Here is a 15,313-nt window from a genome sequence, read left to right on the forward strand (position 1 = left end):
GATATTACAGGCATGAGCCACCACGCCCAGCCAAAAAAGGAATTATATTGGAATTTCTTGATTTCATTGAGTTTAACCTAGGGTCCCATCCTCCAAGGTCTATCTCAGGGATCTTTTGCCAGTGGAGAGTCTTGTCTCAGCAATCACTGTGACTTGTGGGGAAGGGCTTGCCCAGGTCCACAATTAGCAGAGGGGCTATCTCTGGATTCTCCATTGATAATGAGGGCTACTTCAGGGACCTCTGTGGCCATCAGAGGGGCTGTCTCAAGGTTCTCTCAGACTGGGTGGAAGGTCTATTTCAGGAATGTTTACATAGAGCAGAGAGGCTGTATCTTCGGTCTTCTCATATATTGGAAGCCATGTCAAAGGCATACTCACGTTAAGGGCAATATCTCAGCAGTCTACTCTGTGACTACTAGAGGGAACGTTTCAGGACGCCCACGACAAACATACGTACCATTTCCGGGCTTACCCTTATCTTGGAAGCTATGTCGGGGTCTGCCTCCCTAAAGGGTTCAGCTCAGGGGCCTATGCCTAGTGGAGGGGCCATCTCGGAGAACTTTAGGTCTGGAGTCCTAGGGTTTTTCCATAAAGGGCCAGATAGTAAATGTTTCAGGCTTTGCTGGCCACATATGGCCCCGTTGCAACTCTTTGACTCTGCTGCATGGCAGCAGCCATAATGATATGCAAATACATGAATGTGGCTTTGTACCAATAAAACTTTATTTACAAAAATAAATGTGGCCAGCCGGGTGCAGTGGCTCACGCCTGTAATCCTAGCACTTTGAGAGGCTGAGGCGGGAGGATCATTTGAGTTTAGGAGTTTGAGACCAGCCTGGGCAACATGGGGAAACCCCATCTCTACTGAAAATACAAAAAATTAGCTGGGTGTGGTGGCGCACACCTGTAGTCCCAGCTACTTGGGAGGCTGAGGCAGGAGAATTGCTTCAGCCTGGGAGGTGGAGGTTGCAGTGGGCTGAGATTTCGCCACTGCACTCCAGCCTGGGTAAAAGAGCAAGACTCTGTCTCAAAAAAAAAAAAAAAAAAAAAGGCTGGGTGCGGTGGCTCAAGCCTGTAATCCCAGCACATTGGGAGGCCGAGGCAGGCAGATCATGAGGTCAGGAGATCCAGACCATGCTGGCTAACACAATGAAACCCCGTCTCTACTAAAAATACAAAAAAAATTAGCCAAGTGTGGTGGCAGGCGCCTGTAGTCCCAGCTACTCGGGAGGCTGAGGCAGGAGAATGGTGTGAACCCAGGAGGCAGAGCTTGCAGTGAGCGGAGACCACACCACTGTACTCCAGCCTGGGCGGCAGAGCAAGACTCCGTCTCAAAAAAAAAAAAAAAAAATGGTGGCTGGCCTGATTTGGCCAGCAGGCCAGAGTTTGCTGTACGTGAGCCCTAGGGAAAGAGGATGTGGGGGTCTCAGGTTTGCCTGAGCCTTCTCCCTGTCCCCCTCCTCCCCCGGCACCCCTCCCCTCCCACCAGGATTCTGCGCATCCAGAAAGAGACCCCCACGCTGCAGCGGAAGGAGCCCCCTCCCGCAGTGCTGGAAGCTGACCTGACCGAGGGCGACCTGGCTAACTCCCATCTGCCCTCCGAAGTGCTTTATATGCTCAAGAACGTCCGGTCAGTGTTGGGATGCAGGTGGGGGTGGAGGACTACAGACGTGGGGCCGCCCTGACCTCCAGCCTCTGTCCCCCACTGCCTGTCCAACAGGGTGCTGGGCCACTTCGAGAAGCCGCTCTTCCTGGAGCTCTGCCGCCACATGGTCTTCCAGCGGCTGGGCCAGGGTGACTACGTCTTCCGGCCAGGCCAGCCAGATGCCAGCATCTACGTGGTGCAGGACGGGCTGCTGGAGCTCTGTCTGCCGGGGCCTGTGAGTGGGCCTCCCCAGGGGCTGCTGCAGGAGGATGGGTGGTGGGGATGGGCAGCAGGCAGTTCTGTAGAGCTGGTGGTCTTTGGAGACGTGTCATCGGAAGTCAGGGGAACGGGAGTGACCAAGGACATTTGGGGTGGTCGGCATGGTTGCTCAGTAGTTACAGGTATTGAACGACGGGGGATGCCTGCTGGTTGGAAGGCTTGGCAGGTTCCCCTGAGAAGGGATGGGGGGTGTCAGCGATCATTGGGATGGATGAGGGGGTGACATGCCAGTCACCAGGGTGAGGCCACCAAGGATCCCTGGTCCCCTGTGTCTCAGGACGGGAAGGAGTGTGTGGTGAAGGAAGTGGTTCCCGGGGACAGCGTCAACAGCCTTCTCAGCATCCTGGATGTCATCACCGTGAGTGACCAGTCCCTGGGGCGGGGGGGCTGGGGTGCGAGGACCCACCCAAGAGACCAGGTTGAAGGAAATCACCGGATCCCCAATCTCTGATTCATCCCTGATGCTGCCGATGGCCCCTCCTGGGACTGGCGCCAGGAAGGATTGGGGGAGTAGCGAGGGGGACTCGCAGCCCCTGCCCTTGTCTCTCTTCACGCTCTCCCCTCCCCCAGGGTCACCAGCATCCCCAGCGGACCGTGTCTGCCCGGGCGGCCCGGGACTCCACAGTGCTGCGCCTGCCCGTGGAAGCGTTCTCCGCGGTCTTCACCAAGTACCCGGAGAGCTTGGTGCGGGTCGTGCAGGTCAGCGGGCCCTCGCCTCCCGTCACCCCCCGAGGGACCCCACCCTGGCCCCCACCCATTCCAGGTTCCAAGGGGCAGAGGCCCAGCAGCCAGCAGGCGCTGGAGCTGTGGTTATCGGCCTGGAGCAGCCAGACGTCCGCAGCCGCGGACTCCTCCCTTAGCTGCCTCGCCCCATTTCCCCAGACTGTGGGTCTCTCCCTGGTTCCCGCCCCACCCCTTATGCTGCGAACTAGCCCTGCCCACTATCTGGCCCTGCCCCTGACCCCGCCCCATCTTATGGCCACACCCCTCGAGCCCTGCAGATCATCATGGTGCGGCTGCAGCGAGTCACCTTCTTGGCGCTGCACAACTACCTGGGTCTGACCAATGAGCTCTTCAGCCACGTGAGTGGGTGGCGGGGAGCGAGCACTGGCGGGATGGGGGCGGGATCAGGATGGGACTCCTAGGACAGGCCACCAGCTGTTCTCTGCCCCCAGGAGATCCAGCCGCTGCGTCTGTTCCCCAGCCCCGGCCTCCCAACTCGCACCAGCCCTGTGCGGGGCTCCAAGAGGATGGTCAGCACCTCAGCTACAGACGAGCCCAGGGAGACGCCAGGCCGGCCACCTGACCCCACCGGGGCCCCGCTGCCTGGACCTACAGGTACCCAGAGACCAGAGGTGGGACCCAGCCTTGCCCAATCTCCCAGGAAGCCCCGTCTCAGCCCCCAGACCCTTTTTTAGTTCTACAGAGTCAACGTGACCCTGTCTAGCCCCACAGGGACCCCATAGCTGGGTACCCATGTCTGACTCCTGACTGGTACCCAGGAAGCTCTGGCCTCATCCCCAAGGACCCATTGGAATTGCTTTCACTAGTTCATCCGTCCCCAGCGTCTCCTAATCTCCCAACCTGCTAATCTGCCTAGTGGCTCTGACGAGCAGGAGCCTGAACATGTGTCTCCCCCAGGGGACCCCGTGAAGCCCACATCCCTGGAAACCACCTCGGCCCCTCTGCTGAGCCGCTGCGTCTCCATGCCAGGGGACATCTCAGGTTTGGAGCATTGGGTCTGGGGGGAGGGCCATGGGGCTTCCGGATTTGAATCCAGGTCCATTGCCTGCCCATCTTGACTTTTTTTTTTATCTGCGAAATGGGAATACTGCCAGTACTTCCCCGGGCACTTTTTGGTAGGTATTCATTGAGATAGTGCTTCTCCCACCTGTATTTAGAAGGATTCAGAGAGAGAGTGCAGGCATTGATTGGTCATGTCTGCTACAGCAGTGGCCCATGGCACGTTGCTATCCATTAGTCTCAGAACGCAACTGTGGTTACTCTCATCTTTTTCTTTTCTTTTCTTTTGAGACCTGTCTCCCAGCCTGGAGTGCAATGGTGCTGTCAAAGCTCACTGCAGCCTCGAACTCCTGTGCTCAAGTGATCCTCTAGCCCCAGCCACCCAAATAGCTAGAACTACAGGCCTATACCACCATATCCGGCTCATTTTTTAAAAATCTTACTCTCATCTTTATGGCTTTTGTTGCCCTCCTGCCCACCTGCAGGCTTGCAGGGTGGCCCCCGCTCCGACTTTGACATGGCCTATGAGCGTGGCCGGATCTCCGTGTCCCTGCAGGAAGAGGCCTCCGGGGGGTCCCAAGCAACCCCCGCTCGGGTAAGGCCTGGGACCCTGGCTGGTGGTGGAGCCCGCTGGCGAAGGTGGCTGGGAGGGAGCATCAGGAGGTCACAAGCCTGCCCCACTCAGACCCCTACTCAGGAGCCCCGTGAGCAGCCAGCAGGCGCCTGCGAATACAGCTACTGTGAGGATGAGTCGGCCACCGGCGGCTGCCCCTTCGGGCCCTACCAGGGTCGCCAGACCAGCAGCATCTTCGAGGCAGCAAAGCGGGAGCTGGCCAAGCTGATGCGGATCGAGGTGGGCAGCCGAGGGGAGCTGGGCCCAGGGCATGAGGGAGGCCTGGCTGCCCCCATCTCAACCCCCCTCCCTCCCCAGGACCCCTCCCTCCTGAACAGCCGAGTCTTGCTGCACCACGCTAAAGCTGGCACCATCATTGCCCGCCAGGGAGACCAGGTGAGGCTGACCCCTGACCTGTAACCATGCCACCTGAGATCATTCCCTCTGTCTTCTGTGACCTCTGATCCCTGCCCTTTGACTGTAAGACCAGCACCTTCTCCCATGGAAACAGACCTCTCTCATCCTATCATTTCCAACCTCTAACCCTTGGATCCTGTGACCCCCACCCCCAACCCCACCCCATGTCCTCTGGACCCATCAACTCTTCACCTGTGACCCCTGAACCTTTCGCCCTAGGACCCCAACTCCGAGATCGCTCCTGCCTGCCCTGGCTCTTCCTGTAATTCTGTTTTCTGAACTTCTGATCCTGCAGTATTCGCTAACGTGTCTGCTTCTCACGCTGACTGCTGCCAGGATAGGGGCTCAATAAATGGCTACAAATTGCCATCCGGCCCTGGAAGGCCATGAACCATGGGGGCGGGGTTTCAGGGCCTTGTAGCAGCACCCAGGATGTGTAGGAAAATATATCCCACTATTCTGTCCACTGTTCATATGGGGAAACTGAAGCTTGTCAAGGGTTAGTGACCCGACTACCAGCTGAAAGTCAAGAAGTCCCAGGGTAGGAGGAGGAGGAGGAGGAAGAAGAGGAAAGTTGAAACCCACACTCTGCCCCCAGAGTGTGGCAGATGATCTAGAAGGTTCTCTGCTTCCTCATCAGTGGAATGGGGTAATAAAGAAGAGATGCCCAGTTTGCAGAACCCCAATGAGCCTTTTTTTTTTTTTTTTTTTTTTTTGAGACAGAGTCTTGCTCTTGTCACCCAGGCTGGTGTGCAGTGGTGCAATCTCAGCTCACTGCAACCTTCACCTCCTGGGTTCAAGCAATTCTCCTGCCTCAGCCTCCCAGATAGCTGGGATTACAGGGTCGTGCCACCATGCCTGGCTAATTTTTGTATTTTTAGTAGAGATGGGGTTTCGCCATGTTGGCCAGGCTGGTCTCAAACTCCTGACCTCAGGTGATCCACCTGCCTCGGCCTCCCAAAGAGCTGGGATTACAGGCATGAACCACCATGCCCGGCCTGCCGCGACATTTTTGATTGTTAGGATTTCACCGGGTACTGTTTCTGACACCTGGTGGGTAGAGACCAGGGATGCTCAAATGTACAGAAGCAACAGGCTGGAACCATCCAGTCTATTATCCACAGTGTGAGGTTTGTAAGAGTGACAGGTGGCCAGGGAGGGGGTTTAGCAGCAGCTAACTCTGAGGAGGGCCTGTGGTGACAGTGAGCTGTCATAGGCACTGGGACCCCAGCACTGCCCCAGGCTCGGGGGAGAGAAGCCTGGGGCAAGGTCGGGGTGGGGTGGGAGCTGTGGTCCTACTGTTAGCCAGCTAGGGTGTTGCTGTGTCACTTGACCCAGTGACTCTGCTGTCCCCTTGAACCACCCATGGCAGGGATGGGCTCTTTTCTGGAGAGGAAGTCGAGGCTTTTGCGAGCTGTTCTTAGTACAGCTGAGGAAGTAAGGTTACCTTGTGGCTTCTTTGGGGGCCCCTGGGCCCTGCTTATCTGGGAGACTGTTGGCCACAACCCAGCCCTGGCCTGTCAGTGTACCAGGCTGGTCTGCAGCCCCTCAGAGCTTCTCTGGGTTGGCAGGACTTTTGTTAGAGACCCCCTGCTTTCCTGTGCTTCTCCTTGAAACTTTTTTTTTTTTTTTTTTTTTGAGATGAAGTCTTGCTCTGTTGCCCAGGCTGGAGCGCAGTGGTGCGATCTTGGCTCACTGCAACCTCCGTCTCCCGGATTCAAGCGATTCTCCCACCTCAGCCTCCCTAGAAGCTGGGACTACAGGCACGTGCCACCACACCTGGCTAATTTTTATAGTTTCAGTAGAGACAGGGTTTCACCGTGTTGGCCAGGCTGGTCTCAAACTCCTGGCCTCAAGTGATCCACTCGCCTCACCCTCCCAAAGTGCTGGGATTACAGGCATGAGCCACCGTGCCTGGCCACAGTCTGGAAATTCTGTCTTAGAAGGTTCCAGCATGTGTTTATATCTCCTGGGACTGCGCCTCACCCAGGGGTCCCTGCAGTGTTTTGGCAGGTGGAGCTTCACTGGGTGCCAGACAAGTTGGTGTGGTGGATAAAGAAGGAATCTCTCCATTTCTGGGCAGTTTCAGTTCCTTATTTATAAAGGGGTGGAACAGGAAGGTGTCTAGCTGGTCAGGCTACCCAAAGAAGAAAGAAACATGTGTTTACCCAGCATTTGCCCCATCCCGAACCGTGTGCTGCCAGCTGGACAAGAGGCAGGAAAAGGCCTGGGCATGGTGGCTCACGCCTGTAATCCCAGTACCTTGGGAGGCCGAGGTGAGCAGATCACTTGAGGTCAGGAGTTCGAGACCATCCTGGCCAACATGGTAAAACCCCATCTCTACTAAAAATACAAAAATTAGCCAGGCGTGGTGGCAGACGCCTGTAGTCCCAGCTACTCGAGAGGCTGAGGCAGGAGAATCGCTTGAACCCAGGAGATAGGTTGCAGTGAGCTGAGATCGCACCCCAGGACTCCAGCCTGGGCAACGAGTGAGACCCTGTCTCAAAAAAACAAAAACAAAAACAAATGTGGGCAGGGAAAGCCCTTAAGTGGTCCCTGCCCTTGGGCAGCCCACAGTATTCTGAGAGACATGACTCAAAGGATTACACAAATTCTTGTAAAATCATAAGTGCTTAGTGCTACAAAGGAGATGATCTTGGCACTACAAAGTCTGGCTTAGACAGGGTGGCACCTCTAAGGCCATGACCTAAGAAGGAAGGAGGGGGAGGAACAAACTGGATGCAGTTGTTGGAAAGGTCATTCTAGGCAGAAGGAAGAGCTTGTACAAATGTTGTGTGGTGGGAAGAAACAGGCTGATCTCTAAGAAATAAAAAAGGGAGTCGGTGAGCCTCAAGTGGAACAATATTTTTTTGGGGGGGTGTAATGGTTTTATTGAGCTATAATTCATGTATTATACAGTTTACCCATTTAAAGTATATACTTTAGACTGGGCGCAGTGGCTCACGCCTGTAATCCCAGCATTTTGGAAGGCCGAGGCGGGAGGATCTCTTGAGTCCAGGAGTTCAAGACCAGCCTGGGCAACACAGAAAAACCCAGTCTCTACAAAAAACAAACAACATTAACCAGGCGTGGTAGCGCATGCCTGTGGTCCCAGCTACACAGGAAGCTGAGGCAGGCATGAGCCACCGCACCCGGCCATGCCCGCCTAATTTTTGTATTTTTAGTAGAGACAGGTTTCGCCATGTTGGCCAGGATGGTCTCGAACTCCTGACCTCAGGTGATCCACCTGCCTCAGCCTCCGAAAGTGCCAGAATTACAGGCATGAGTCACTGCACCTAGTCTTATGTAAGGGTTTCTGTGTAGACATATGTTTTATTTTTTTTTTTTAAAGGTGGGGTCTCACTATGTTTCCCAGGCTGGTCTCGAACTCCTGGGCTCAAGTGATCCTCCCACCTTGGCCTCCCAAAGTGCTTGGACATATGTTTTCATTTCTCTTGGGTATATACCTAGGAGTTGAATTGCTGGGTTATGAGCCACCTATTTTTTTTTTTTTTTTTTTTTTTGACGGAGTCTCACTCTGTCGCCTGGAGTGCAATGGCCGGATCTCAGCTCACTGCAAGCTCCGCCTCCCGGGTTCACGCCATTCTCCTGCCTCAGCCTCCCGAGTAGCTGGGACTACAGGCGCCCGCCACCACGCCTGGCTAATTTTTTTTTGTATTTTTAGTAGAGACAGGGTTTCATCGTGTTAGCCAGGATGGTCTCGATCTCCTGACCTCGTGATCCGCCTGCCTCGGCCTCCCAAAGTGCTGGGATTACAGGTGTGAGCCACCGCGCCCGGCCTTTTTTTTTTTTAAAGGGAGTCTCACTATGTCACCCAGGCTGGAGTGCAGTGGTGCAATCTTGGCTCACTGCAACCTCTGCCTCCTATATTCAAGCAATTCTCCTGTCTCCGCCTCCCGAGTAGCTGGGATTATAGGCACATGCCACCATGCCTAGCTAATTTTTGTATTTTTAGTAGAGAAACAGTTTCACCTTATTGATCAGGCTGGTCTCGTACTCCTGACCTCAAGTGATCCGTCTGCCTCAGCTTCCCAAAGTGCTGGGATTACAGATGTGAGGCACCACGGCCAGCCTCTATTTTTAATTTTTTTAAGCACTGTTATTTTGTTTGTTTGTTTCTTTGCTAGACTGTTCTCCAAAGCAGCAGCACCATTTTACATTTCCACTGGCAGCGTATGAATTCCAGTCCCTCTACATTCTCTCTAACACGTTGTAATTCTAACCATTTCTGTGGGTGTGAAGTGTAATTGTGGTTTTGCTTTGCATTTCTCTAATGACTTGATGTTGAACAGCTTTTTATGCACCTAGTGGCCATTTGTATGTCTTCTTTGGAGAAGTTGCTATTCAGATCTTTTGCCCATTTTACTCTTCTTTTTTTTTTTTTAGAGACGGGGGTCTCGCTATGTTGCCCAGGCTGGTCTCCAACTCCTGGGCTCAAACTATCAAGCGATCCTTCTGACTTGGCCTCCCAAAGTGCTGGGATTTCAGGCATAAGCCACTGCACCTGGCCTTTAATTTATTTTAGAGACAGGGTCTTGCACTGTAGCCCAGGCTGGTATCATAGCTCACTGCAACCTCAAACATCTGGGCTCAAGCAGTCCTCCTGCCTCAGCCTCCAGAGTAGCCAGGACTATAGACACATGCTACCATGCCTGGCTAATTTAAATTTTTTTTTTTTTTTTTTTTTTTTTTTTAGAGACAGGGTCTCACTATGTTGCCCAGGCTGGTCTCAAACTCTTGGGCTCAAGCGATCTTCACACCTAGTCCTCTCAAAGTGCTGGGATTACAGTTGTGGGCCACTGCACCCAGCCCCTTCAGTATACTTTAAATCAGGGGTGTCCAATCTTTTGGCTTCCCTGAGCCACATTGGAAGAATAATTGTCTTGGGCCACACATAAAATACACTAACACTAGCTGGGCGTAGTGGCACACACCTGTAATCCCAGCATTTTGAGAGGCTGAGGCAGGTGGATCACTGAGGTCAGGAGTTCAAGACCAGCCTGGCCAACATGGTGAAACCCCGTCTCTACTAAAAATACAAAAATTAGCCGGGCATGTGGCAGGCACCTTTAATCCCAGCTACTTGGGAGGCTGAGGAAGGATAATCACTTGACCTCTGGAGGTAGAGGTTGCAGTGAGCCAAGTTTGCACCACTGCACTCCAGCCTGGGCGACATCGCAAGACACCGTCTCAAAACAAACAAGCAAACAACACTAAAGATAGCTGATGAGCTAAAAGAAAAAAGATCACACACACAAAAAAAATTCCATAATGTTTTAACAAAGTTTATGAATTTGTGTTGGGCCAAATTCAAAGCCAGCCTGGGCCACAAGCAGCCTGTGGGCTGCAGGGTGGACAAGCTCGCTTTAAATCATCTCGAGATTACTTATAATACCTAATACAATGTAAATGCTATGTAAATAGTCATTATGCTGTATTATTTAGGGAATAATGGGGAAAAATAGTCTGTAAATGGTCTGCGCAGGTGCAGTTTTTTTTCTTGAATATTTTAGATCCAAGGTTGGTTGAATCCTGGGTATATGGTACATATATATATATATGCACACACATATATATACACATATATAGAGAAAGATGCTGCTCATCTATAATCTATGTAAAAATATTTTTATATGTTTTTATATGTATTTATATGTATATATAGATGCTGCTCATATCCAAAGTCTTTATTCTCTCCTCCATGTTTTTCTTTTTCTTTTTCTTTTCTTTTTTTTTTGAGACGGAGTCTCACTCTGTCGCCCAGGCTGGAGTGCAGTGGTGTGATCTCAGCTCACTGCAAGCTCTGCTTCCCGGGTTCACGCCATTCTCCTGCCTCAGACTCCCGAGTTGCTGGAACTACAGGCGCCCGCCACGGTGCCCGGCTAATTTTTTGTATTTTCAGTAGAGACGGGGTTTCACCGCGTTATCCAGGACAGTCTCAATCTCCGGACCTCGTGATCCACCCACCTGGGCCTCCCAAAGTGCTGGGATTACAGGCGTCAGCAACCGCGCCCGGCCTTCTTCTTTTTTTTTTTTAAGACAGCCTCTCACTCTGTTGCCCAGGCTGGAGTGCAGTGGCATGATCTCAGCTCACTGCAGCCTCCGCCTTCCAGGTTCAGGCAATTCTCCTGCCGCAGCTTCCTGAGTAGCTGGAATTACAGACATGTGCTACGACGCCCACCTAATTTTTTTATTTTAGTGGAGACGGGTTTTGCCACGTTGGCCAGGCTGGTCTCGAATTCCTGGCCTCAAATGACTCCCCTGCCTCGGCCTCCCAAAGCACTGGGATTATAGTCGTGAGCCACCACGTCCTGCGCCTTCGTATTTTTCTCTTTTTTTTCTTTTTTTTTTTTTTTTTTTTTTTGAGACGGAGTCTCGCTCTGTTGCCCAGGCTGGAGTGTAGTGGCCGGATCTCAGCTCACTGCAAGCTCCGCTTCCCGGGTTTACGCCATTCTCCTGCCTCAGCCTCCCGAGTAGCTGGGACTACAGGCACCCGCCACCTCGCCCGGCTAGTTTTTTGTGTTTTAGTAGAGACGGGGTTTCACCGTGTTAGCCAGGATGGTCTCGATCTCCTGACCTCGTGATCCGCCCGTCTCGGCCTCCCAAAGTGCTGGGATTACAGGCTTGAGCCACCGCGTCCTGCGCCTTCATATTTTTCTTAACCCTTCCTTCCTTCTTTAATGTTTTTCTGTGGAGCACGTTGACCTGAGCTGGGGGTCCACGCTGTCCGGGTTCTGTGTTCATCACATCCCCTGCCCGCACAGGACGTGAGCCTGCACTTCGTGCTCTGGGGCTGCCTGCACGTGTACCAGCGCATGATTGACAAGGCGGAGGACGTGTGCCTGTTCGTAGCGCAGCCCGGGGAGCTGGTGGGGCAGCTGGCGGTGCTCACTGGCGAACCTCTCATCTTCACGCTGCGAGCCCAGCGCGACTGCACCTTCCTGCGGATCTCCAAGTCCGACTTCTACGAGTATGACGGCCTGAGGTTGGAGTGGGGGTGGCACTCGGAGGACCCCCAACCCGTGAGAGTGGCCAGGACCCCATCCCTCAACCTCACTCCTGGAAGAGCAGAAGGGACCCTCCAGATCTGGCCCCCCGGCGCCGGTGTAGGGCAATTTTGAGGCCTTGCTCTTTCATCCCAAGTCTATCCCTGCAGGATCATGCGCGCACAGCCCAGTGTGGTGCTGAGCGCGGCGCACACGGTGGCAGCCAGGATGTCGCCCTTCGTACGCCAGATGGACTTCGCCATCGACTGGACGGCAGTGGAGGCGGGACGCGCGCTGTACAGGTGCAGCTTCCACCACGCTGCTCAGGCCCGGCCTAGGGGTGGGGACTTGGGGGTGGTCAGACCTTGCTGATCTCCACGCCCACTCAGGCAGGGGGACCGCTCCGACTGCACTTACATCGTGCTCAATGGGCGGCTGCGTAGCGTGATCCAGCGAGGCAGTGGCAAGAAGGAGCTGGTGGGCGAGTACGGCCGCGGCGACCTCATCGGCGTGGTGAGCGCGGCCCCCACCCACTGACCTCTGGCCTTTTCCAGGCCAATCCCCACACAACACACACACATCATCCCGGGTAAAGTGGTGAATGCAGCTCCCGACCTCTGACGTCACCCAGTCCGCTCCCCTCCCAGACCTCATTTCGTCGGAAAAGGGGATTCCGCCTGTCGTGTATCCCTGTCCTCTCCCTCTTCTCGGACCTCTAATGGGTAGCGAGCGAGGCTTGCTTCCCTGCACCCCCATTGCAGGGGATCCCTAGATGGGGCAGTACAGCCCCCTCTCCACCAATCTTCGGCCTCCCCATTCCCCACCCAAGCAGCCTCAATTACGCACACGGCTCCCCAGGTGGAGGCGCTGACCCGGCAGCCGCGAGCCACGACGGTGCACGCGGTGCGAGACACGGAGCTGGCCAAGCTTCCCGAGGGCACCTTGGGTCACATCAAACGCCGGTACCCGCAGGTACGCCCTGTTGTGGGCGGGGCAGAGGGCCGGAGGCCGGACCCCGGGGGGACCGGGCCTAGCGTGTGGGAGGGGCTTCCGGAGGGACGGGGGCCGAGGGAGGTGCCAAGGCGAGAGAGTAAGGGCGGGGCTCTTGGGGGTGGGACTCAGGTAACGGGGACCCAGGAGCCCCGGCAGAGGAGGGAGAGGTGGGACCTGGACAGCTGCTTCCCGGGTCTCACTGAAATGCCGGCCTCCAACGCCCCCAGGTTGTGACCCGTCTTATCCACCTGCTGAGCCAGAAAATTCTAGGAAATTTGCAGCAGCTGCAAGGACCCTTCCCAGGTGAGAGCCGGCCGGCCCGGAGCGTGCTGGGAGATGTAGTCCCGCGTCCAGAGCATGCTGGGAGGGACGCCTTCTTCCTGAGGGATGCTGGGAAATGGAGTTCCGCGAAGAAATCATGCCCCTGCGGGTTTCAAACCCGAAGTAGGACCGAGGTGCAGTGCATGCTGGGGAATGGAGTTCGTGTTCGTGAGCATGCTGGGAAACAGAGTCCTTGACCCCAGGCGTGCTAGTTAATGGGCTGGAAAGTGAATCAGTGGTGCCAGGGATGGAGTCTTAGGCGGCGGAGTCTGCCCGGGAGTCTGGGCTTGCTGGGGAAGTCCATGGCTTGGATGTAGAGAGAAAGGGAGTCCTAGATCAGAATATGATGGCAAGGCCGGTCGTGATGGCTTACGCCTGTAATCTCAGCATTTTGGGAAGCTGAGGCAGGAGGCTTGCTTTAGCCCAGGAGATTGAGTTTGAAACCACTCTGGGCAACACAGTAGGACCACCTGTCTCTACAGAAATTTCTTTTCTTTTTTTTATTTCTTTTTCTTTTTTTTTTTTTTTTTTTTTTTTTTTTTTGAGATGGCGTCTCGCTCTGTCGCCCAGGCTGGAGTGCGGTGGCGCGATCTCGGCTCACTGCAAGCTCCGCCTCCAGGGTTCACGCCATTCTCCTGCCTCAGCCTCCCTAGTAGCTGGGACTACAGGCGCCCGCCGCCACGCCCGGCTAAATTTTTGCGTGTTTAGTAGAGACGGGGTTTTACCGTGTTAGCCAGGATGGTCTGGATCTCCTGACCTTGTGATCCGCCCGCCTCGGCCTCCCATAGTGCTAGGATTACAGGTGTGAGCCACCATACCCGGCCGAAAATTTTCAAACGTTAGCTGGGCGTGGTGATACATGCCTGTAGTCTCAGCCACTCGGGAGGCTGAGGCGGGAGGATTGATTGCTTGAGCCCGGAGGTTGAGGCTGCAGTGAGCTGTGATCGTGCCACTGTACTCCAGCCTGGACGACAGAGCTAGAGCCTGTTTCAGAAAACATAAAACAGCAAACAAACAAAACTTCCCATACCGTGATGGAAAATAGTCTGTGGATTGTTGTTTAGGACTCTGGGCACCTTGCCTTCTGAAGTTACAGCATGCTGGGAGATGTAGCCCGTGTCTCAGCCTGTGATTTCAATGAGCTAGAACAGAATGGGGCGTGTAATGGGGTTGGAGGCCTGCTGAAATGTGGGCCTGAGTTTCTACATTGTGGCAGCCAGATTCTGGGCCAGCCCAGCAACCTAGATACCCCTTTTCCCTCCAGGGACTCTACCCAATTGGCCCTGACCCCTAGATCCCCCGAGGCAGGGGCAGGGCAGTAGTGGCAGAAAAGACATCTTTAAGAAATTAGAGGCCTGGCTCACGCCTGTAATCTCAGCACTTTGGGAGGCCGAGGCAGATGAATCACTTGAGGTCAGGGGTTCGAGACCAGCCTGGCCAACATGGTGAAACTCATCTCTACTAAACGTACAAAAATTAGTTGGGCGTGGTGGAAGGCTGAGGCAGGAGAAGCACTTGAACCCGGGATGCGGAGGTTGCAGTGAGCGGAGCCTGTGCCATTGCACTCCAGCCTGGGCAACAAGAGTGAAACTCCATCTCAAAAAAAAAAAAACAAAGAAAAGAAAAAGAAGGAAAGAGGCCGGGCGCGGTGGCTCAAGCCTGTAATCCCAGCACTTTGGGAGGCCGAGATGGGCGGATCACGAGGTCAGGAGATCGAGACCATCCTGGCTAACCCGGTGAAACCCCGTCTCTACTAAAAATACAAGAAAATTAGCCGGGTGAGGTGGCGGGCGCCTGTAGTCCCAGCTACTTGGGAGGCTGAGGCAGGAGAATGGCGTGAAACCGGCGGGGCGGAGCTTGCAGTGAGCCGAGATCGCGCCACTGCACTCCAGCCTGGGGCACAGCAAGACTCCGTCTCAAAAAAAAAAAAAAAAAAAAAAAAAAAAAAGAAGGAAAGAAATTACAGATAAAGAATACAATATTGGCTGGGCACAGTGGCTAACGCCTGTAATCCCAGCACTTTGGGAGGCCGAGGCGGGCAGATCATGAGGTCAGGAGATCGAGACCATCCTGGCTAACACGGTGAAACCCCGTCTGTACTAAAAATACAAAATAATTAGCTGGGCGTGGTGGCGGGCGCCTGTAGTCCCAGCTACATGGGAGGCAGAGGCAGGAGAATGGCGTGAACCCAGGAGGCGGAGCTTGCAGTGAGCCAAGATCGCGCCACTGCACTCCAGCCTGGGCGACAAATCGAGACTCTGTCTCAAAAACAAAACAAAACAAAACAATATCTAG

The 15,313-nt window shown here is 54.4% G+C and overlaps 1 protein-coding gene across 7 annotated transcripts in view; it reads left to right on the plus strand.

The window, feature by feature from the left end:
- LOC105484447 (patatin like phospholipase domain containing 6) overlaps window positions 1-15,313 on the plus strand; it is a 28,916-nt gene that overhangs the window by 4,649 nt on the left and 8,954 nt on the right. For all 7 annotated transcript variants that reach the window (XM_011746071.3, XM_011746103.3, XM_024793221.2 and 4 more), the window contains 15 exons: window positions 1,490-1,630; window positions 1,721-1,880; window positions 2,202-2,282; window positions 2,495-2,623; window positions 2,926-3,006; window positions 3,100-3,262; window positions 3,566-3,649; window positions 4,153-4,262; window positions 4,353-4,520; window positions 4,599-4,676; window positions 11,483-11,688; window positions 11,875-12,006; window positions 12,094-12,217; window positions 12,563-12,676; window positions 12,925-13,000. In XM_011746071.3, coding sequence (XP_011744373.1) covers window positions 1,490-1,630; window positions 1,721-1,880; window positions 2,202-2,282; window positions 2,495-2,623; window positions 2,926-3,006; window positions 3,100-3,262; window positions 3,566-3,649; window positions 4,153-4,262; window positions 4,353-4,520; window positions 4,599-4,676; window positions 11,483-11,688; window positions 11,875-12,006; window positions 12,094-12,217; window positions 12,563-12,676; window positions 12,925-13,000 — 1,847 coding nt within the window. The remainder of the gene's footprint in view (window positions 1-1,489; window positions 1,631-1,720; window positions 1,881-2,201; window positions 2,283-2,494; window positions 2,624-2,925; window positions 3,007-3,099; window positions 3,263-3,565; window positions 3,650-4,152; window positions 4,263-4,352; window positions 4,521-4,598; window positions 4,677-11,482; window positions 11,689-11,874; window positions 12,007-12,093; window positions 12,218-12,562; window positions 12,677-12,924; window positions 13,001-15,313) is intronic.

The sequence above is a fragment of the Macaca nemestrina genome, chromosome 20 (genome assembly GCF_043159975.1).
Source record: "Macaca nemestrina isolate mMacNem1 chromosome 20, mMacNem.hap1, whole genome shotgun sequence".
Lineage (NCBI taxonomy): Eukaryota > Metazoa > Chordata > Mammalia > Primates > Cercopithecidae > Macaca > Macaca nemestrina.